At 34.8% G+C, this 24810-nt stretch overlaps 2 protein-coding genes and 1 pseudogene across 2 annotated transcripts; 1 reads left to right on the top strand and 2 right to left on the bottom strand.

Moving 5' to 3' along the window:
• The first annotated feature begins 661 nt into the window (after positions 1-661).
• Positions 662-6779, top strand: LOC146139168 (calmodulin-alpha-like). Its single transcript, XM_083392240.1, has 5 exons — positions 662-752; positions 1701-1847; positions 3514-3648; positions 4727-4862; positions 5897-6779. Exons 1-5 carry the CDS (start codon positions 750-752, stop codon positions 5923-5925), a joined length of 450 nt encoding a protein of 149 aa, XP_083248366.1. The 5' UTR covers positions 662-749; the 3' UTR covers positions 5926-6779.
• Positions 6780-10797: 4018 nt separating this feature from the next.
• LOC146139169 (alpha-2-macroglobulin receptor-associated protein-like) lies at positions 10798-19369 on the bottom strand. The gene is made up of 8 exons (XM_083391972.1): positions 19190-19369; positions 18606-18750; positions 18275-18366; positions 17587-17737; positions 14711-14845; positions 12822-12981; positions 12005-12125; positions 10798-11157 (listed from the first exon to the last, which is right to left on the bottom strand). Exons 1-8 carry the CDS (start codon positions 19343-19345, stop codon positions 11089-11091), a joined length of 1029 nt encoding a protein of 342 aa, XP_083248098.1. The 5' UTR covers positions 19346-19369; the 3' UTR covers positions 10798-11088.
• Positions 19370-19815: 446 nt separating this feature from the next.
• On the bottom strand, positions 19816-22177 carry LOC146139170 (arylsulfatase B pseudogene; annotated as a pseudogene).
• Between the last annotated feature and the right edge of the window lie 2633 nt (positions 22178-24810).

Raw genomic sequence — 24810 nt, forward strand, 5'->3', positions numbered from 1 at the left:
CCACTTAAAAGTAAAAATATTCTTTCGGAGAATGTCATCGGGTAATCCCCATATGCCCAAAAATATATATTTCTCATATTTTGGGATTGACGTAATCCCAAAGCTAATCATTTTTTTAAACAACAGCGAAACAAATCGTTCATGCTGTTGTATTAATAGGAGAACAAATGCGCGACGGGTGATTTTAACGAACCAGGTGCTTCGGTGCATTCAAACAAACGATCCAGCTAAGCTGACCAGATGTTTCGCTGCGTTTCTTTGTTCCCTGCGTTTAAACCCCAAGTAAAATCGGCTTGAAAGTACGTTAGCCTAATTATCGGCACCGAATTCGGCTTCTTGGACAACGCCAGTCGCCAAGACCGCCGTTAATTATTAAAATCAATATCTTTGTGGACGAATAAGCAACCGAGTATGACGTCATAATCCTTCTTTACGCAATGCAGGCAGAGATTGACCAATCAGTTGGCTCGTAGCATCAATGGCGGCTCGCTCGCCGATTTCAATATCGCTTTATTTATTCAACGGTTTCTTCCCTTTATAAGGTGCCTAGAAACGCTATTCAGTTGTGTTAGGGTTCGATTACTTCGCTATGTTTACTAGTTTGGTTTGGTAGGAAATTTCTGTTTGTCGAATGACTAGTTTTGATTTTATAGGCAGTTGAAATGTCTCGTTAACGTTTTTTTTATCTTTTGTTTTTTAGGTTAATAATTTCATGATTATACTTTTATCTTTGAAATACACAATTTAAAATGGTAAGTTTTGCTGTTCTGTATACTTTTTGTGTTTGTTCTGTATAGTAAAAAAAACATACTTTACAGAATGAAATGTATTTTTCATTAGCTAAATATTTGGCGCTGGTTTAGAATCCTACCACAGGCCACAGCATCAAAATAATTTTAAGTAATACACATTATTTGGGTTAGGGTGTCTGTTAATGTTTGGGTGAGGGTAGGTTCAGTATTATTATTTAATAATATTGGTTAACCTACCCAAACGGTAACCCGCACCCTTACCCAATTGTGTTAATTGTGCTATTGGATTCTTAGACCAGTGCCAAATATTTTACCTCTTTACAGCATAATATATTATCCATATGTTTGATACAAGTAACTTTAGGTAGTACAAAATACAAATATGCAAATAGAAAAGACAATATTGTGAAACTTGAGTTTTTTTGTTTTCTGAATTTATGTTAGGGTGTAGTCTGTGGTGTTCAAAACCGATTTTTTTTCAAAGAGTGTATGGTTATAATCCAGAAACCTACAACACTTATTTTACAATAACGAAACGAGTTGTAAAAATTAAAATTGCCAGGAAGAAATAAATATAGTATTACTTGACCTCACCTGAGTCCAAAATCGCACCCTAACCCAATGTCCCAAATAATGGTGACAATATAAACCCCAGACAAAAATGTGGTAAGATTTTCTAGACCAGCGCTACATTTAAGTTAATTTTTTGTTAAAATATGGTTCCTGCATCTTTGAAAAACATAGACCTCTTTCTAAAATTTACGATAACAAATATTCTAATGGATTAGAAACTTGATTTAGTGGGCGCTAAAAAATGTATTATTTAACCCACACATATATTCTATCGAAGTTAACCAAAATTAATGTATTTTGAAACATTTAAGGCCAATTTTGTTGCAATAAATAATTCATCGCTTCATAATTTATATTTTGAAATTGTCTTTGCAGGCTGACCAACTCACAGAGGAACAAATCGCTGAATTTAAGGAGGCTTTCTCGCTTTTTGACAAGGACGGCGATGGTACCATCACCACCAAGGAATTGGGAACTGTGATGCGATCTCTCGGCCAAAACCCAACTGAAGCAGAACTTCAGGTAGTAATCAATATTTTTTTGAAAAGGTTTAAAAGTTGCAATGGCAGGCAAGTTTTGTTAAAAATGACAAAAGGCTATTAAAAATTATTTGTTATCAAACGTGCGCAAAATATATGAGACGCTTGCCTGTATTGTTAGTTTAATGTAATGTCACAATTAAGCAGAGTTAAAACATTGGAGCATATTGGTTTGAGTATTAAGAATATCAAAGCCCATACGGATGTATAGGTAGCGTTTTGAACGTTTCGAATAACTCTTTATTCATTTTCTTTAATTTTTAACATTAAAGTTAAACCAAAGTTGAACCAACATACATTAATTGTGCACACTGCACATTGTGTCCTAATTAAGAGTCCTAAACAATTCAATATTTCTGTCAGTTTCCTAAAGCATTAGAACTTTAGTAGATTGTCAAACATGGGTGTACGACGTACGTTATAGTTCTAACCAGTGTTGTAAACAAGTCGCTTTGAAACGACTGAAGGTTCCCAGTCAAGTCACTTGTAAAAAAAACTCCAAGTGAACATTTTCCTTGTCATGTCCTTGGTCATAAACATTAAACTTCAATTTATTGGAATTGGTAAACTTGTTATCATGAGCAATAACTGAACTAAAAAATGCAACAGATAGTTAAATGTTAAAAAATTAGGATCATTAGACACCCAAATAAATTCCTAATGAAAACACTTTATTTTACCAAAGTCATATTGTCCAAAACACTTAAGTCAAGTAAAGTTATTTTGCTTAAAAAAACTCAAGTCAAGTCGAGTCGTTTAAAAACAGGAACCTAAGTCATTACAACACTGGTCCCAACCTGCTGTTTTGTTTTTTATTCTAAATGATTGCTGCTTGCCCAAATGTTTACTGTTTTTTTAGAAGTGTAGTAACAGTTTTAGGTTAGTTGATTATTATCAATATAAAACATATTATGTTTGTTAGTTAGTTTGTAGAAAATCAAATCATGTCATGTTATTCGAGAGTTTATCCCATTTACATTGCTAATGATATTCATGAAATTTTTTTTTTTTTTTTTTTTTTTTTTGAAAAATATCCGTGTTCATGTTTGTATGCCTTCAGTGTAATCAGGTTTAGCCTGTCACAAATATGCTAAAATTTGTTTACCTTTTAAGTTCTATTTGGCAGAGTATTGCCCAAAATAAGAATATCAAGGCCTATACGGAAGTAGGTACAATCTGAATGTTTAGAATATGTTGAAAAATGAATAAAGATATATATGAATCATCAAAATGATAGCTACTTTTCTATAGGCTTTGATATTCTTAAGCTACGTCTTACTACAACTCCCAACCAATATGCTCCATGGCTCTTGATTTGCATAATTAAACTGTAGTGGGTAGTGGCACATCCTTTGCATGCTTTTAAATTCTTTGCTTATAAATGTTATCATTATAAATGTTTGACCAAAGAACCTTCTTTTTTACTAAAACCCAAGGCATTATTGCAATTATTGTGTATTAACGCTACCAGGTAATTCAAACCTCTCTATCAATTTCAACTTATCAGTTGGATTTTGGTGAATGGAATTAAATTTTGTAAAACAAAACTCGCATGTTTTAACTTTTGCTAAGGACAGAAGCATTATTTTATGATGTTTTTATATTTTTAATATAAGTGATTTTTTTAAAGCATACTGTTATTTGTGCAGGACATGATCAACGAAGTGGACGCTGATGGCAACGGAACAATCGACTTTCCTGAATTTTTAACCATGATGGCAAGAAAAATGAAGGACACAGATTGTGAGGAGGAAATCCGAGAAGCGTTCAGAGTTTTCGACAAGGTAGTGATTTTTGAATGGCAAACTGAATATGTAAAATGTAAAGATAATCCTCGCCCTTACACGTAAATTACGACAATGACATATATTCTGTAGACTTCCCTGCCTTGGTCAAAGTCTGTTGTTAATAACTTCTTGTCAAATTTATTTCGCCACAAAATAAGGCATCATCAGTCCCTATTATTCTTTTTTTGTGGCGAAGTATATTTCTCTTTTTTAAACCGACTTTGACAAAGACCGGAAAGTCAAAGAATGTTTGTTTTTATGAATTGCTATTTTTACTTTAATTCTTGTTTTAATTTCTGTAAGTTCTTACCACTAATAGAATATTTTTGAAAATGTTTTTTGTTCTACCCCAAATAGCAATTATGAATTTTCAGAGGAAATGTTACTTGGGTGTTTTATGTGAAGCTATGCACCTAGGTTTTTTAAGGTTTCGCTCAACTTCTAATTCTCTGCTGTAGTTTCAGAAGTGGTCTATATTTTGAGAGGCCAATGGAGATTTTTGGTCCGTCAAAACGACTTAAAAATTGCCTTAGTCCTTATATGACTAGGTTGTCTGAAAATATTTTATCCGACAAGATACCTTTAGAAGGAATTATTTGTTGCGTAATGCAGCAATTTCTACCTTAAAAGCGCTATTTATTTATGAAAACATAAGGTAACAAACTGATGGTATTTAAATTTCTTATGACTACAGCAAATTTTGGCCTAATAACTTGAGAATTATCTTTGAAAGTTTCAATTTAACTATTTTCATTTGTTTGAGCATAGTAATGACGTCATTGGTATCGGTTCGGCCACAATACTTTCGTCTAAAATATCGGGTATCAGTATCGAGATAAAAAGTCAAGGATCGGCCATCCCCAATCAGAAGTAGGCTATATTTTGAGTGACCAATAGAGATTTTCTAAAAACGCATTAAAAGCACTGTGTGTGACTATTTTATTACGTTTTATTTTTACGCTTTCCGTTTTTCAGGATATTGTGACTCACAAGGGAAATGCCACATTAATTTTTTATGTGTTGCCCACCGGTGTTAATGAGTTTAATAGCTTCTTATTTGTGTTTTTTTTTTCAGGACGGCAACGGTTTCATCTCGGCAGCCGAGTTGCGTCACGTGATGACGAACCTTGGCGAGAAATTAACCGACGAAGAAGTGGACGAGATGATCAGGGAGGCTGACGTAGATGGCGATGGACAAGTCAACTATGAAGGTAGCTTAAAAACTGCTGTCTGACGTTGCAGTAGTTCTGCATCTGATCGTCACAGCTTATCGCATAATTCAGCGCCGTCTAGATTTATTACTTTTTATCTTTAGTGCTATTATTTTTTACTTTTTAGTATATAAGCTGGCTAGCACATTCCCGTTTTAATTATTAACCCTGATGAGGTCAGCCGGTATCAGCTGCCGAAACGTCGGTTTTTACTCCGTTTACACCAGAAGAGCGATTCTTAGCTATGAAGGTAGCTGTCATTTTCGGGCTATTAAAACAGCTTTTTATTAAAGGCTGAAAGCATTTTTAAAGCCTTGGAGCAGTGTCATTTAAGGGTAAAACAACAATTACGAGCTATTTTTAAATGTTTTATGCGATCTAATGTAAGCACTCGCAATAGGAAGGAGCTTCATTCGAATTAAGAGACTGATGATGTCGTGATTGGCGAAATATATTTCTCTTTTATAAACTAGAACCTATAGTGACTGATTTTGACTGAGACAACAAAGTCTATACTGTTTTAGGAAGGAGCCTATCAGTATTTTATCTCTTACTTTTTTAATGACAGAAAATATGCTGAACCATTCGATTGTTTTAATGTTGCTTCAAAAATATTATCGGTTGATAGTGTTGAGTTGACTGTTGGTTAAATGTAAAACTGAAATTGGCACCACATTTCCCTTTCTTGATTATAAAATATTATTTTCAAAATATCAAATTTATATAATACCAGGTTATTGTTTAAAGATCCGATGAAATTCTTAATACCTACATGATTATATATTAGTTATAAATGCCATTATATTTTGCCCTTACATATATTTTTGTTAATGTATTTAAACAAAATAGGAAAATATTGTCAAACTTGTATATTGCGTTGTGTGTGTACATTTTTCAAGGTTTTTGTTTAAAAAAAACACTTATTTTTTTTCTTTAATCCTTGAGTAAGAATCAATCATTTACCATTGACGACAAAAGCAGAATAAGAAATTACTGTTAAATTTGTTTTTAACTATTTTGTGTTTTTTGTGCAGAATTTGTCAGCATGATGACTAACAAGTAAAAAGCTCCATTGTGACGAAACAAAGGCGTCGGGTGCATTCCATCAAAGCTACCCTTTTTTTATTCCCACACAGCGACTATAATTACACACCTTTAATTCACTTCATATATATAATCGCGTTCAGCATTTTTCTGGGGAACTCAGCATTGATGCATAAACTGTTGCTACCAGCCGGAGTAAAAATAATCAAAAACAGCTCCTCTGGTAATCGTGACTGTGTTGATTTTTTACCGCATTGATACACTTGCAGCATTTCCACTTATCTTTGTAGTCCTTAAATCCAGATCTTTTTACGGTTTGCCATATATCTTTTTGTAGCACCAAATTCACCATTTCAACATACTTGTGCCATTTTTATGCAACATATTTTATAAAAATCTTGATTCTTGATTTCGTTGTAGATAACATGTGCTTATTTCGAAACTTAAGGAATTGTTTACCATTACCATTACAAAAGTTGATGATTTAATCTCATAAAAAACAAGATCTTTTGAAGCTGTTTGTATTAACTTAATCAAAATAGCTGAGTTTTTGCTGTTTTATTCATGTCTTATACCTGTTCAGTTTTGTCAAAACATTGGTTTCGTTTTACCCGAACTTTTCTACCCAATGCTTTTACGAACTGCCAAACTTTGGATCGTAAAATGAAATGTGCTCAAAGCGCTTTGTTATTTTGTTTCAAAGTTTATTGCCAAGAATGAAATTTGACCAATTTGGAAGCGTTTTGTGTTATCAAATCGTTTTGAATATACCTAGCTGCATAACGGCTTTAAAAAACAAAAAAAAAAGCAATTTGCAAGTCATTGCCTTTTGAAAGCGTTTTTAGTGGTAAATAAAGCAAGCTTAAAATAGGATTTGATGTTTCCGGTCAGCTTGTTTTTTAAGGTTTGGTTTGGGTGACCGCTAAGTAGTTTTAAGAGACCGCAAGTGTTTCATTTAAATACAAAAAAGTTGTAAGTCCAAAATTTGGGAAACCGCTGGAGAAATTTACACCTTAAAAAAACGCTGTATCCGATAATATTTTCTACCGCGTTTAACAAGTCCTATTTCCTTTACTGCCTTGCTGTAGGACTTTGGTTATTATGCTTGGTTTTCAACACTTTTGTCGAGCAGAAACCACAAAATATTCTCGCCTTAAAATAATTTTCACTTGTTTTCAACAAAAATACCCCCCCCCCCCCTAAAAAAGAGAGTTTGGTGATTTTATCATTAGGCTGAATGTTAAATATTTTAATTTCCACACCCGTATGACAATGTTGCAATGATATAAAGTAATGTATTTACTTGACTTCCGTCTTTTAGACAAACTGACTTGACTTGGACTTTTGTCAAATGTCTTGGGTTGAAATTAAGTGTTTTTAGTAAACTTTTTTGTTGTAAAATTGGGTTATTTCTCTCAATTTTTGCACCTAAAACAGTTTACTTGTTGCGTTATAGTTTTTTAAGTTATTGTTCATAATCGGACAATTTTACCAATTTTAATAGTTCAACATATTATTTTTATGTCAATACCTTAACTTGCTTTAAAACTAACTAGGGACAATTAATGACTGGGACCTGGCTTGTTACTTTTTGGAAAATATCTACCTTGGACCATTTTTAGAATAACCTGAGCGGGACTGGAGGTAAAATAACTTGTTTACAACGTTGGCGTGTGAACCTAATTTGGCACAGACAAGTCAATTCCAACTGTGTATTGTGTTCGAAGCGGTTATTGGACCCCTCCGTTCTGCTTGATTGAATTTCTTTCAATAGCAGACGCAAGGTGTATTGTCAGCTAAGCCGGTGACCCACGGTAATAATATACCCTCTCACGCTAAACAGCGGTTTTCGCTTGGAGGATATAGATGCCTGATCGATATACATTACAAAGGAACACCCGCTTCGAATGCTATGTGTATATAATGAAAAGAGTATGGAGTCGGGTTTCGACCTTACATACAATAGTATAACATTCTATGTTTAAGAGGGGCTTCTGGATTGACGTCACGTAACGTCACGTTTTGACGTAACTTTGTGACGTCATCTCCAAAAAATTATGCATCTCCCCCAAATAATAATCCAGGATCCACTTTTGTCTAAGATCTGTGCGGCAGAAACTAAAAACAATGTTTTATAATTTTAATAGACAAAGACCACATGCGCAATATTCACACCAGACCATCCAAAACCAATCGGGTTTCCAAATATTCTTAAATCGCCGAAAAACATCTAAAACCCTAGGAATAGGGCTCTGGGCCAGACTTGAAAAACTAAATAATTCTAGTTTTCTAATTTAACGAATTAGAGCAAAATGAGGCTAGTTCGACTTCTAATCTAATTTCTAAATTCGAGTTCAAAATATCACGTCACGATTTTGCTTTGCTCGCGCGTAATAAACCCACGGGCAACTTTCCACTGAAAACGTTAATTTTTATAATCAGCATTCAACACTTGTTCAATACAACCAGTTTAGTTCTGCTGCCAACTTCAACTGTGGAAAGCTGCTTTGTTTATGTTGCTTTTGTCTTAATTATTGCTGGAACGACTGACGTATTGATGAATCAAAAAAAAAAAGAAAGCGCTTTAAAAGGTATTTATGTTTTGTAAATAGTTATTAAATTTAGATGTAAAATAGTTATTATGGACGAAAAATGCCAAATTAGCCTATGTCACAAATGTAGCAACCTGTAATGAAATTGAAAGGTTTAGTCATTTTTTTTGCTCGTCAGAAGCTCGGATTAAAAGGTACATTTTGTTTGATTCAATACTAGATTAAGGTAAACAAAACAGCTTGCTTCTTATTTGTTTCGTTTTTGGTGGTTTCTGTGTGATACAATGCTATAAATGAAATAAGTTTATAATTTATTTGGTTTAAAACATTTAATTTTTATATAAGTCTTGATTAAGAAACATGTTAGCTAAACAGATTCTTCTGAAGCCAGTGTGCAATCAGAATAAGATGCCCAACACTTTTTACATCAAAGGTGGCTCTTAGCGCGCTAGAAATTTGAAAAAGGCATACGACTTGACACAAAATTTCTTTATGTTGAATAAGTGAAACTTGTGAAAAAGCTTTTTAGGTAACCCAGGTGCAGAAATCTATAATATTGTTGGGAGAAATTTGTTTTCAATTCAGTCGCAGAGAATCCATATTGACGGAAATTCCATAATGGAAAAATAGTTGCTAAAACTTCTAATATCTAAGACAGCTTAATTAAAACAGAATATAATTAAAATGTGATGCTATTTATCAGAGATTTCTTTGAAGTAAAAAAAAAAAAACGCTATCAGACTTGACACCAACGAAAAAATGATCACCGTGTTTTTTGTTTTGTTTTATTGTGCGTCGACACTGATTAATATTCGCCATAAACCCGTATAATCATACACTTTAATCACGCCTTACACTTCAATCAAAGCAAAATAACAAATGTAGCGTAAAATATAATGGAAACATGATCAATCAAGAGGGCAAGGCAGTATTGCATTTCGAAGTTCGTAACATTTTAAACTTAAAGACGTTATAAGGCAGGTAAAATCTCGTTTATTATCGGAAGCAATTATTACTTAGACACCAGCGGTGGTTTAAAATAAGCAGAACCCACAGAACTTTTAAATTACATTTACGAGTTATGCAACCTTAAAAATAACAACTTGCCTATAAACACCGTTTGCAAAAAAAGTATAAAAAAACGCGCGCGCACACTGCATCAATGTTTTGTGGAGACATGACGGTTAGGGGTGGCCGATAATATCGTATCGAACCGATACTGTGAAGGGATCGGTGCCGATACCAAGATAATATAGATTTTCAAGTCCTGATTTGTGATCCACTGCAGCGATTTCTGCTTTCAAAGGTAATTTTATCAAAGAATAGTAGGTTAACGAAACAACCTTAGGTAACTAAACGCTGGTACACACCAGACGCGTTAACGTCTAGCGCAGGGGTTCTTAAACTTGGGTCCATGGACCCCTTAGGGGTCCGCGAACAAGTTTTAGGGGGTCCATGAAGGCCTACTTAAAATATTAGTGTATATTTAAGAAGTAATCTTTTCTTAAAGAAAACCGTTTGAATAAAAATAAAACGGTTTTGCACTGAATCCTATTTACACTCCATTTCACTTTCACATTTTTGGCCAAAATCAGCAGATTTATAAAGTCTATTTGTACTGTGACGTTAATTTATGATGTCATTTTGGATTTTTTTTGCCGACCGTAGTCCACGCTAGTTTAAAAAATTTTTAGGGGTCTGCGGTAAAAAAAGTTTAAGAACCCCTGGTCTAGCGCTAGCGTCTAACGCTAACGTCGTCCAGTTCACACATAACGCGTCGCCAGCGTTAACGGCAAATTTCCTCGCTTCTAACCGAAAGCGTCAAAGGTGAAATATTTCAACTTTTCCGCAACCGAAAGCATTTTTTAAAAACGTTTGACGTAAACAGAAACGATTTTTGTTGTGCAATTCTTCAAATGCGAAAAGTTGACTCAAGCTTAACGTTACGCAGTGGTTTTCTGAGTATTTTTGTAGACGCCTTGAAAAAGTTTGTTTAACGTGCGACGCACCCAGCGATGGAAGATTTACTTATTTCTTTAGACGCTGATTAATGTTCATTACCACCAATGAGCTAGATACGAAGCAGAATCATTTTGCGACGCCCTTTGAAGATTAAAACGACGCACCACAACGCATAGAGTTTGAGAATACGCGTTTTGAGAATAAGTTGATTAATTATGGTGAAAGGAAGAGTTTATAACTATTTAATTAAAAAACACTTAATTTTTGTTGATCAGGTTTAACTATGATGTTATACTGACAGGATGCATTTTGTTCCCAGTTTTTTGGCTGTTTTGGAAACGCTAGGATTTTAGCAGAAGTGGACGTTTAGTGGACATTTTATAAAAGTTTAAAAAAAAATCGTTTTTAAAAAAAAACCTAGCTAGAAAAATTAATGTAAGTATAAAGTGGCTGAAACTGTAAAAAGGGCGACTTTGCAAACTGCAAAACTTGAAAAAAAAGTGTCACGAATAAGGCAAAAATCATTACAGAAACAGTGTGTAATCAAGTATGCACCTCCATGGGCACCCAGCATACAGCAGTAATAATAGAAACGGTAATATTGCATAACACAGGTGGTGTTCTCCAGCAGAGTAAGCTGAGTCTCTAAATGTGACACTCTCGTTCGTTTAAAGTTCGTTGTGTCTAAAAACGCCCCTGGAGAAACGAACCTTCATGTTGTTGAAGAGCTTTTGAACCTGTCGAAAAACAAAAGGATGTTTGCAGCAAGAAATGATTAAAAGAAATAGCTCGAAATCCTTTAAAAAAAACTCCAGTTTCGTTTTTCATCATTTTTATAAGGATATATCACCAAATGAGAATCTAAATCCATATTTTGGCTATCCTACTGATTTTTTGATTTTATTTTTTTATGACACTTGTTTATTACCAGGAGCGCAGGGGCACACGACCATTACAAAAAGTGGTGCGTCATAGAAAAAGGTTAACAGCCAGATTACACATCGAAGACACCGGGAGTCTTAACGAGACTAACCGAAATCAGTTGATCAATTAAGGATTTCGGGCAAGTAAGGTCGGCTGGAAAAACAGAGTTACACAGGAAAAGAAGAAAAAGCTAGAGATCCTTTAAATAAAAAATGCAGTTGAATTTGTTCAGCAGTTTTTTTAAAGACAGGCCAAAAGATGTATTTAACCTTACTTAATGAAATATAACATATATATAAAGGATTTTCAATTATACTGATGTGTAATTGACAAAAGCTGAATTGCGTTTTTCTTGGATCGCAATACTTTTTGTTCAAAATATTGAGCATCGGTATCAGAGTAAAACGTCCAGTGTCGGCTCGGATCCATGTAAAACGCATATTACACCAATTTGTTAAGTCATAGCGTAGCAGGGCTGGCGTAGCAGGGCTGGCACCAGTCGCACTTCTAACACACCTTCTCACAAATGTTCGTACGATTTGACTTTCGACATACAAAGTTAAAACCAATGGAAAACACAATCTCACACGCAGACAAACCTAAACGATCGCGAAAATATTAACCAACTTAAAACTTTTTATCCATTGAAAAGATACTCACCTTGTAAGCGAGGTCGTTGACCTTGTCCTGTAGCTTTTGGTGTTTTGATATTCTCTCAGTTGGCGCGTGTTCCTTGCCACCGTGGTAGTCAATCTTCTCCGCTGAGTTCTTTAACTCGTCTCTATAAACAGGGCGAATGTTGTCCTTAACTTTAGCTTCACTTGTATTTTTACTCTGATGATGGCATGAGGTATTGCCAAAACGTTTGTGAACAGCGAAATGTCGATTTTATCGAAAATAATGACTTTAGTATTTTTGATAAAATTACTATAAAAAGCCACCGCAGACTTATCGAAGCTGTCGATCAATGATGCAAGCAGGGCAGGCTAGAAAAAACAACTAGGCTATGGTGAGTTTCGAACTCACGAACTCGGTCAAGCCGGAACCGTCACTCTACCAACTTACTTATCTACACGGTAAATTCTTTAACTTGGTAAAAATGAAAGTGGGGAAGACAAATTCATGAAATCCTTATACATTTAATATAATAACTATGCCAATTTATATGTTAAAATTGCTTAATGCTTAACTAATAGTTTATTTTATTGTTATCATACCAGTAACTAAACAAATGTGTTAAGCATTCTATGAATTGGTCTTTCCAAAGTTTAGTTTTACCGAGTTAAAAGTGTTTTCCTAGCTACACAGGCTCAGAGAGGAGCGAGTCGAGAAACAATCATACGTGAATGCTTGCTATATTCTGTTAGTATATTAAGGTTTCAGAAGGGGGTCTACAGTATATAATCATTCAATGGAAGATACACACTTCAGCCTGGTATGATGTGCTTTTTGTAGTATAAGCTTTACAGCGTCATACCTGTAATGTCTGTGCTTGTCGATCCTGGATTGAAAGTGTTTAAGTTCGTCTTCAATTGAGGCGAGCTCGGTCTCGGAAAAGTTTCCTTTCGTGGCAATATCCCAGAGTTCGGCCACACGTGGTTCAAGGAAAGGCATTTCTTCACCTCCATCCCTTCCACCTTAATGTACAAGCGCAAGTTTACTACAGCGTTTCTGAAACCGTGTATACTATTGGTGTCCGATAATATCAGATCGGAGCCGATACCCGATGTCAAGTGGTAGTATCGGTACTCTTTTGATAATAGGGTGGTATCGGTGATAATCCTATACCTAATTAATAGAGGGAATACAGCGATTTCTACCCCAAAAGGTATATTTATAAAAAAATAAAAACGCAGGAGCCAATTGTAACCAAATAACCTGGAAAAACACATCAAACGTTTCAGTTTCATCTATTTTTGTTTTTGTTGGAGATAGTAATAACGTCAACGGGTATCGGCTCCGACCTGACATTATCAGACATTTTTTGTGGGGTCCTAGTTTTAGCCAACGTGTCCTTCAAACCGTCGCATCACCGCATGTAGTTACATGCCGGTCGTAAAAAGACATCACTCAATAAAAGTTAACATTACATAAGGGAGCTAGCCGTTGTAATATCAGGCGAGGTATTCGACTAGCAAAATACAGAAACTTAGTTTTTCGCATTAACTAGTATTTTGGTACAAAAACTTCAACCAAAGTAGCGTGGTTCGCACTAATTGCACAACATTTCGTGCGGGCCAAAACGAAACCAGCAAAAAACGGAAACTAAGTTTTTTGATGTGGTATTTCTTTTTACGCACTGTACCTACTTGTGGCATTTTTTGTTTTTTTGCGCTAGAAAACGTGATACATTTAATCGGCAAGCAATTCGTAGTGTTGCGTAGTGTTGTTCAATTAAATCTGTTTTCAAATTAAAAACGCAAGAGACGTGCCGCTCGAGTGCAAGCAACTGAACCGGTCATTGTTTTAGGCCACGTGTCCCAAACGGTGCAACAACTGAGTAGGCACAGGAAAAAAAAAAGTTTTTTCATGTGATAGTTCTTACTGCGCACTGCAACTTTTGTGACAATGTTTTTTTGCGGCAAAGAACGCTGTGGAAGGTTTGAATTCATAACCATTCATAATTTAGTGTTACAAAATGTTGTTCAATTAAAAAAGTTTTTGTTTTGAAAAACCTTAATAAACTTGTCGCTATTGTTCGGGCCATTTTTAAAACGGGCCATTTTTAAACGAGGCCATTTTCTAGGCCACGTGTCCGGCGCATGCCAGTATAGGCACGGGTAGTAAAACCAGTGCGTACAATGGAACCAGTGCGTTGTGATGCCAGAACTGCGCACCGACTAGCATTTACTGCACGCCGACAAACATTAGCTTGTTAAATTTGCGAGCTGAGCAAATAAAGGCATTTGGTTTTGGACTATGCTGTGCGAAATGTATTCACTCAGATTTTGATGCCACCGAAATGATGAAATTATATGTGTGATCTGCATTCACTTTTTTTCGAATTTTTCGCCTTTAAACGAAAAAAAGCTCACAACGACTTTGTTCTTTTGTAAATATCAACTCGTAAAAACTTGCACTTGTATCATCATCAGTCAATGTTAATTGAACGTTGACACCTATTAACACCTGAAGGTGATAATTAATGCTCCGACTATAGAAAATTAGAATGATAATAATTGCGTTTCACTGTTTAAAAAAAGGAAGGTTTTGAATAGATTTCGGCCTCATTAAGCTAAGATAATACAAGTGCGTACCAAAACGCCTTTGTTAACTGGATGTCGAGTTACTCGACATTTTCGACTTTGCAAGCTACATTATAGATCCGCGCAGAGTGGCAAAAACAAGGATAAGCCAAAAAATCACCTCTTAATTTGCGAGTGATCAATGCGAGACGCTCGTAGTTGTCTTTCACTTCTTCCTCCATACTTTCAAGCTTTCGGTTTTCTCGTTTCATTTCTTTCACAGCTTCCATCTTGTCAATAGAGTTGTCAGACACCTCTGGTAAAAAACACACAAAAAAACAAATAAAAAATCTAGTTTATTTTGTCAATAGAGTTGTCAGACACCTCTGGTAAACAACACAAAAAAACAAATAAAAAATCTAGTTTATTTTGTCAATAGAGTTGTCAGACACCTCTGGTAAAAACACAAAAAATGATGAGGGTTAGAAATTGGGTTAGGGTTAAAATTGTGAGTGGAGTTAGTAATGTACTTAGGAGTGGGGTTTGGGGTAAGGTAAAGTATTGTATAGGCCTGGTTCTGGCGATTTAAACCTTATTCCGACGGATTTCGGACTTATTTATATTAAGACGTTACTACGACTATTAGATACGTGTCCTGTTTTGGTTTTATTCCGGACTATGTTTCATCCCGACATTGACGTTGTTATCTCGGTCTTATGGTGAGAGACCGAAAAATACATCGTGAACCACTTCAAAGTGTTGGGCTGTATGCTGTAATGTTGGGCTGGATGCTGCATTCATTCCACATCGAACGAAGAGGGGCATACCAAGGCTGCGTTTTTAATCACGAACATTTTAAATTGAAAAACGATTTTTCCAGACGGCTAGTTCAGGAGAGTCTAGCGTAAACAGTATACGCCACAATAAGCAGAATTATCATAACACCAAGCGACAAGGTAAAAGGAAGCAAATCTTTCCTGTTACAAGATTTTACCACCAGCCTAACACGGCTCGCATGTTAATGCACCGCAGTCTTTCGTTTGCTATTGCAAATTCGATTTGTCAAATCACAAAACGTCGACTGAACGTTTGTATGTAGTTTAAACCAGCGATAGACCGATGTATCGGTTTACCGATAATATCGGCCGATATTTGGTTGCTACCGATATATCGGTATCGTTAAATGTAGGCCGATACTTTTGCCGATATTTTAGCACAAAATATGATATAATTTTTCCTTTACAACAAACAACTTATCAATTTTTTGTCAAAAAAATTTTGGTTTTAGCATCACGCCAAGTTAATATGCAAAATAATTGTTTAATAATAAATAAAGGTGTATAAACTGAAACATTATTAGGATTTTATATTCAATTAATTCAAGTGTTGAACATTTTCCAGGTATATATAAAAAAATCGGTATCGTTATCGGTCCAAAAATGGATATCGGTCGATCTCTAGTTTAAACCAGTGTGTTTTAACCTATTGGTGCGACTAAAATTATGTCGACGTTTACATTGTTCGGGCAGTAGTTTCATATGGTTATATTTATTGAGATGGTTTTGAGCAAGATTTCTCCGTTACTTCAAAAAATTGCAATACGACGTCATGGCTTATTTTAGTTTGATTCGAACTTCCATTATGTTATGGTCTTATTTGTGCTTTGTTCAGTTGAAGCTCACAAAAAGATTAGTGAAGAAAATTTTGGTCACCAAAGCTTCGTTGCTATACTTGGGCTTGGTATTTGGGTTGTCGGGAAAAAAGGTTGGGAAACACAGAACTCGGGTTTGAATATAATGGTTGCGAAAAATTGTTTAAAAGAGAGCTGAATCGAATGAAATTCAAATAAATAATTATACATTAACTGAAACATCAGAATTCTAGCCATCCATTGCCTTTAAAGAAAGGGTATGTTGTTTTTAATTCCAACAGCAAACATTGACTAAATGTTGACGTTGTGGCTGCAAACCGCAAACAAGCATCAATTTGCGGTGATTATTAAAATTAGTCATTTATGGGCTTAAAGAAGGACCAACCAATGTTATCAAGTAACAATTCGATCCCATTTTCGTGCACTGACTGATTTCGAGTTTTTTCAAATTAGTGGCTAAAGTGTTTTTCGTGATCTGTGGCTGCACGACACGAGAACATGTATTTTGACGCTGGCTTTATGCCAAATTAAAGCAAAACGTGGTAGTTGTACAGAAACATTATCGGGCTGGCAGAATCTTGCCAGCCTTTTGGTAAAAAATCATTTTCGGCCCGAATTCTTCGTTTTTTGGGGCTCGTCTCTAAGTTACAAGTATTTTGCAGGCGATGTAATTCGTAAACAGATGTTATCCCTGTAGGTATAAAAAGGTTGCACAAATCCACACTGCTGCGTTAATCTTTTGTCAGCACAAAATTCAACATGATACTAACACATAGGTTTAAAACTTTTTAATCAACACAAAAACAATTTTTCTATGGATGCCTCGCTAATGGCTACTAATATCGCAAATTTATTTAGTGCTTAATATTTTAACTAGCTAAAACCGAAAGCAAAGTAAACTTCTAAAATTTTCCAAAATTTACAACATGATATTTAAGCTTTATAAAGAAGCAGCAATGTGTTAAAAAACAGCATCATAAAAATGGTGGAAATCAAGATTTAAGTTGACGGCAGCAAAAATTGCCCCCCCACCAAAAAAAATAAATCAAAAAAACGAGTTCTTAAAACCACTTTTTATCGCTTAGTCGAGTCACTGCGTCTTTCAGGTTCTTGTACTCAAAAAGTTTATAAATAATGACTTTTCTTAGACTTTTTGTCAGCACCCAATTAAAAACGAAACTTACACAGAAGGGTTGAAAACCTACTAATATCGCAAATTTCTTTATTGTACTTTAGATTTTAGCACAGTGATCGTTAAAATTTGTCCAAAATTTTAGGTTTTGTTACAAAGAGGCCATATGTTGGAAAATAGTTTCAGAAAAAATGTGTAAATTGCGATTTTCAGTTTTTGTCTTGAAATTGCACCAAAAACTAATGAAAAAAGAGTTCTTAAAACCGCTTTTTACCGCTTAGTCTGGTCACTGCGTCTTTCAGGTTCTTGTACTCAAAGAGTTTATCCTGGTGATGTTCGAACTCGGTTCGTAGTTTTTCCATCTCGTCCGGGCTGAACTTTGAACTTGACATGGCAGCATGCCACAGTTTGTCCAGTTTTGGATCCTTAGAAGATAATGACACAATTATGGAGCCCAATAAAAAATGGACAGTAATAGCATGCACAGTGGGTCTTTAAATAAAACCTTAAGGAAGGAGCTGTCGCAGTTTAGTATTTGTAGAATTATCACACTAAAATTTTGACTTCTTTTTCTATGTAATATAACCTAACCAGCAATCACACTTTTATAGAAAACAGGAGTTTACTTCATAAAATGTTAGAAGTTAAACATTAATATATACTTGCCCTGATAAATAAAGTCAACCACACACAGAAAACTTTTTTTTGGTTTGTCAAGAGAATATTTTGGATTTACTGCAGTTTATCAATCATTAGGGCATTCAATTATGACAATTTTAACAATTAATTAAATCACAATAACAGTATTTTGGAAATATTAACATAATATGTTGCGGATCAAAGGTAATATACCAGGTTTTTATTTTGTTCAACAAAATATTTTTATGTGTCCGTCATGACCATAAGTGTCTTTATATTAGAAATGCAGCTGAAATAATAGAAAAAAAAGATAAATACAATACTTGGAAAAAAGGTTTTCTTTGCCGCTTGTCTCCATTGCGAACAAAATTTTCTGTTTTTGTTTTTTCATCAAATCCATATTTGATGATTATGTCTGAAAAAAAAATACCAATATAAATGCTCATGTAATATAGGAGTTGTAACATAAGGGTTAATGAACTAAATATCTTAATTAATATGAACACTAAAAAAAAGTCAATACACAGGTTTTCTGCGCAATTTCACAAAAAATGAAATCGACATATTCCTTCATTTTTAGACAGTTTGCTAAGTTCAATAATATTAAGTGTTATGGCTTTTATATTTTTATTTAAATCACAATTCTAGTTTTACCGTTGAATTCCTTTTGTAGTTTAGCTTCCACCAGTCCATCTTGGTCGTTTTTGCTGTGTTTTAATTGCTTTAGTCGCATCCACTCATTATCTTGGTGCTTGAGTTCGACAAACAGCTCACTCAGCGTCACTTCTGGCAATCCAATCTAAAAAAAGGAAAATTTGCACTTAAAAACCTTAACAAAATTTAATTAATGATTGACAATGTTTTTTATGTTTAATATTATATTAACAAACCAGGGACCCACAACTAAAAAATGGCACTACTTTAAATACAAAAATTTGAAATATATTGTACTGCCTTATACAAAACTTATTAAAACCAAGGTTGTATTTATGCAGTAACTAGCTTGAAGTAAACAGAGATATGTCACTTAATTTTTAAAATAAATCAGTACTTGCTCAATGCTCATGTATATCACTTGCTTTTATAATAAGACCCTATTCTATCATCCTTTATTTGGCATATTTATCAATCAGCAAATTTGATACTAGACTATGTGTACAATAAAACTAGAAACAAAAATAATTGGACAAACTATCGATTAAGAAATTTTGTGAATAAGTGTGTCAGCCAAAACCTACCCTGTTGGCTTTGTCCCAAAGTTGCTTAACTTTTGACGATCGGAATCGATGCATCGAGGGTATTTCATTAAAATCTTTCTTGTAACGCTCGTTATCTTTGCTTAATGCAACATCAAAACTAAAAAGGAAGAAAATGGCCAAAATTTTTACGAACATATTCTATTATTTTTAATTTTATATTTAAAAATCAATCCTGAATTAAAACATTGGCAATTAGGACCATAATGGATAATTTAAAATTGCACAAACCTGTGTGGCACAGAAATAAGAAAAAACTTAGAAATTAAAAAATTTGAAACAGCAGTAACACAGATCAAATCAGAACAATGGAACAGCAGAAAATGTTTCATTTCTAAATAGCTAATGGCTAGTAACTTCACTGTAAATTTAATTTTCAGTAAAATATCAATTACAGAGCCTTTCTCTAATTGCATATAAGTACATAGTAAATACTATTTAAAAGAGCATTTTATGAAAAATTTGACAAAAATAAATGTGTATCATTAAGTGTATAAAATATTTAGATTATTTTTTTTAATTGCCGAGAATTATGCACCACTGTTAAATGTATATATACACATTTTCTGTTGTAATGTGATAAAAATTTCAACAAATATAAAGTGCATACCGAATATATTTGAGGTTTAAAAAACACAGACCAGTGGTTCACTTAAATCTAGCCATAACCTATTTATTGGTATATGTTGTTTAGAAGAGTGGTTCTCAACCTTTTTAGCATACGGACCGGTAAAATTTTAAAACAAGTTTTGCAGACCACTGGACCTTCAAAAATTTAATAACGCAACAGTTTGCAACTAAAACACTTCTTTCACATACAACTGGTCTTAAAGTTTAACACTTAAACGAGTTGTAGCCTACTTTAAAACAGTTGGCCAAAACACTCCGCAGCATTGTGACATACAATTAAGTCGAAAGTAGACCATTAACTCTATGTTACGTGACAATGCTGCAAATTACGGAGCTGGCGAAGTTCTAAATTTGATGGACAAGCTTTCAACATCTTGAGTTTTGCAATTGAGAAATAAAGTTGTAATATATTTGGCAGACTGGCAGGAAAGTGGACGCGGACCGGCGGTTGAGAACCACTGATTTAGAATGTTTAACACAGAGAAATTATAGTTGCACAGTATGCATAACATTTAAATTAAAAATCTAAACAAAATTATTTTGTCGCCAAATAATTTGACAATATTGGTTTCAGACACATAATCAACATTGCGTTTTTATGGTCGTTTTATATGATAATACTAATTAAAACAAATTGTCTGCTGAAAAATGTGTCTAGGGACAAACTGTTTTCAGACACACATTATAAAGTGCTGTTAAAAATGATGAAAAACACTGATTAAAGGATTGATGTTAATAAATGCAGTTTAAGATATTATTTTCCAAAATTACTTGACCCAGGGGCCCCAAAAATCCCCATTGTACTTAGGATTACCCAGCGGGTCATTGGGCGGAAATCGTACCGGAACAGCAGTAGCATTGTATTGAGCTAACTTCACCAAAAGGTTGTCCACAATTTCAGGATAAAGAGCAGCTACTTCAACCCTCTCATATGGATCAGATGCAATGTTATAAAGCTGCACAAGGTTTGTAGAATGAACAGAATAACCCGGGTGTTCGGGATCTTCATATTGTAGTGATGAAGAGCCATTTTGTGTCCACTCTGGAGGTTCAATCCACCTGTCATCTCCCTGTTCTCCTGTAAGCAATTTCCAATCCCCGGAGCGAATTCCGGCATGCACTTTGGTGTCGAAACCCATGCGAACTGTGTCACCTTCAAACTCTGTCTTCGTGAACATGGGTGTAAACAGGGGGTCAATATTATGCAGGATTTCAGAGCGTTTTGACTTTGCATACTTCGCAATGGTCTGCCATTGGTTAAAGCCGTCTTGGGGCTGCGTGCCTTCCACAAACGGACACTCCGCAGCGCCCATTATTGTCGGAAACCAGTCAGAAACGTGAAGCATCTCAAGATTCGGTTTGTTGTTGGGATTTGGAACGTTTAACGCTTGTCCGTGAACAAATCCGACACCCTTAACTCCACCTTCCCAAAGGGTTAGTTTGCGTCCTCTCAAAGGCCAATTGTTTCCCCCGGAGAGGGTTTGTCCTCCATTGTCTGCAGAGAATATCAGAATGGTGTCGTTCCATAAACCAGAGGACTTCAGGTGGTCTGTAATGTTCTTGACGGCTTCGTCCATAGCGGCAACCATGCCTCCGTATAGCCTTCTATTTCTATCGGAAATTGTTTCAAAAGGTTTGACGTAAGAATCTGGCACTTCCATTGGTGAATGAACTGATTGAAATGCGAGATACAGAAACATCGGCTTGCTTTTGTCAGTTTTATCGATCGCTTCTTTTGCCTTCCTTGCAAAAAGGTGTGCCGAATATTCCCCGTATGTGTCATTGGTTGTCCCCTTCTCAGAGCGCATATCGTACCCGCAAATCTCCTTTGTCGGACACATAACCTTTGTGTAATAATCTTCGCTGCCAGTCAGATAGCCAAAGTATGAATTGAATCCACGCTTCCACGGCAAGTAATCCTCCTTGTAGAAGCCAAGGTGCCACTTTCCGACCATATGAGTGTCGTAACCGCACGCCTTTAGCTGTTCTGGAAGTAAAATATTTTCAAGCGGAACGCCGTTTCTTTGAAGTGGCCTGATAACATAATGCTGTAAGCCGGTGTGGATTTGATATCGCCCGCTCATTAGCTGACTTCTCGATGGAGAACAAACAGGTTGGACGTAGTAGTTCTCTAATCGAATGCCTGACATTGCAAGGGAATCAAGATGTGGGGTTTTCATTACAGAATGGTGGTGAACTGCATGGTAGCCGATGTCATTGTAACCGAAGTCGTCAGCTAAGATCAGCACGATGTTTGGTTTTGCTGAGCAACTGTTAAGCAGACCCAGAAGCATACCAACAAATGCTAAGCTTTGAATGCCTAACATTTTACTAAAGCAAACAATTTCTTAAGCAAAATAATAAATGGTTATAGTTAAAAAGCGCTGGTCTAAAAGTGCATCACATTTTTGTTTGTGATTTTTAATTTGCTAACATTATTTAGGTTAGGGTGAGAATTAGAGTAAGAGTGGCAGGTCAAGTATTATCATTATATTTATTCTCAAATATTTATTTCTTCCTAGCAATTTCAATTTAGACAACTCATTTTGTTACTGTAAAAAAGTGGCGTGGTTCTAAACTATTGCCAATGTAAAGATATATTCAGGCAAAACGAAAGGAAATGCAGCAAAAAAAAATTAAAAAAATACAATTAAAAATATAAAAAAATTTGTTATGCAATACAATGGAACTGGCTGGTCTAAAAAGTATTGTTCTATTTATAAGCAGCATGAATAAAACTGATTTCAAACTTGTGCAGTTTATGCAAACCATAAGATTTCAGCACTTCTAACACAACAAAGTTTAACGAACACAGCAAACGGGTTTCATCTGTATACTGCTTTCACTTTGTAAGTCATAATAACTCAAAACAGCCAAATCGCTTTTTTTCGTAACTAATTTATTGAAAACAAACCTCTTCTAACTTATGGAAAGGAAGTTAGCTCCAGACAAAACTCGTGTTCACTGCCGGAATTTCCTGATTTGATTCCGTTTAAGGTACAAAATAAAAACACAACAGAGTTTTAAAATCGCGGGGGTCATGAAGGTTTTGCATTTTTATTGTGTACGTCCATAGAAATTTTAAATCAATGTATCTATGGTTCGCCACAGTCCAGCGATTTTTACGACTATTCAAGCGTAATAAGAAATGTTGGATACAAAATGGCTGTCAAACGAAATCATTGTTTGATTATATTTCTATTCCTTTTTTTTGGCAAAAAGTACAACGTTGTGACTTTCAGGTAAATTGCAGGGAACGTGGGTTCTACAAATAAATATATCTAAAACTTATCAAGGCGTGACAAATAGATTTAAAATATGCAATTCCATATTTTAATTCAATTTTGTACTTTTTTGAGCCACTTAAATGTCAGTTATATAAACACCGCAAGTTGGCACTAGAGATTAAACCGCCATTTACATTCCACTTATATATTTTGCTGACAAAGGTAAATCCAAGGATTGCGTTGGTGTTAAATAAAAAAAGTCTGTGCCTTAATATGAATTACTGCATGTATACTTATGTTAGCAAACATGTATTACTCATATTCAAGTTTAAAGCCTTCTTTGTGTCCCAGTTTCATTCTAAATATTTCAAACTTTACAGTTAACTTGGCTCCCTGAAAATTCCGCCAGCGTTGTTATATCCTAATTCAATGTCTTGACGTAAGTCCACTTAAGTTACAATTGACTTGACTAACGTATTTTGGGCCAAATGACTTGACTTGTCTTAAGCTTTTTGTTTAAATAACTTGACTGGGTCTTAAGTCAATGTGCCAAAGAACTGGAGTTAAAATTAAATGTTTTTATTACCCTTTTTACACAACCGGGTTGTTTATCCTAATTATTGCACCCAAAACAATTTGCTTGCGTGTTGCGTTTTTGTTATTTTTAATCGAGTTATTGCTAATCGAAACGATTTCACCAATTTTTACAGTTTGATGTTTTATTTTTATGCCAAAGACTTCATTTGAAGTTGTCTTGCTCTTATAATGACTTTACCGAAACTTGACTTTATATTTGTATTTTAAAGACTTGTCTGGGAAATATCCTAATATGACTTGTTTACAACACTGTCAAATGCTCTTCATTGCTTGGCCCAACGACATACCAACTAAGGAGTCAGCTCGAAAATATTGCCCTGTACTCATTTAAACATCTGCTGCTCACTTCCAATTCGGGCGCGAACAATATTTGCATGCTTGCAAGCCTGAAGCAAGTTTTAAAATTAGAAATTCGCACAAGCCGCCATAAAAGGAAGATTCCTTTTCCGGGGAGATAGCAATTGCAACGATGAGTGGGTTTTCAAAGTTAAATGGGAAACGAAGGATTTCCCTTCTGAATTGGCCAACTGTACGCAAAAAGCAACCAATAAAAGCAGTTGTCCAGATATCTCTTTTTCTCGCAAAAATTTTCCAACTGCGATGAGATATTAACAGAAAATCACATGCAAAATTTTTTTTTCCGAATTTGACGAAGGTTCTATTTTCAAATTTGCTAACGAAGATAAAGAATAGAGCAACCCAATAAAGACATTCGTCGAAATATTCTCTTTTTTGGCAAAAAGTCTCTACCAGACGAGATACAAACATGAACCACACATTGGAGAAGTTGTTTTTCCAAATTTAGAAAGATTCTTGGATACACTGCACGGATCTGTAATGTTACTTGATAATGAATTTTAAAGCCAAAAAGGTCGAGTAAATCGACGTCATCTTGATAAAGACATTTCGACACGAACTTCATCAGTCAATGTGACTACAACATGTATGTTAATTAAGATGATGTCGATTTTACTCACATTTTTGGCTTTACAATTTTTTGTTAAGCTATAAAGATCCCATTTTCGAATTTGCTAACGAAAATAAACAGAAATTATGGCGAAAGAAGTTGTCCAAATATTCTCTTTTAATCACCATAAGGTCCAAACCAATATAAATATAAAATAGCAATCATATTAAGGCAAGATTTTA

Source organism: Ascidiella aspersa, chromosome 6 (assembly GCF_963924565.1).
Source record: "Ascidiella aspersa chromosome 6, kaAscAspe10.2, whole genome shotgun sequence".
Taxonomy (NCBI): Eukaryota; Metazoa; Chordata; class Ascidiacea; order Phlebobranchia; family Ascidiidae; genus Ascidiella; species Ascidiella aspersa.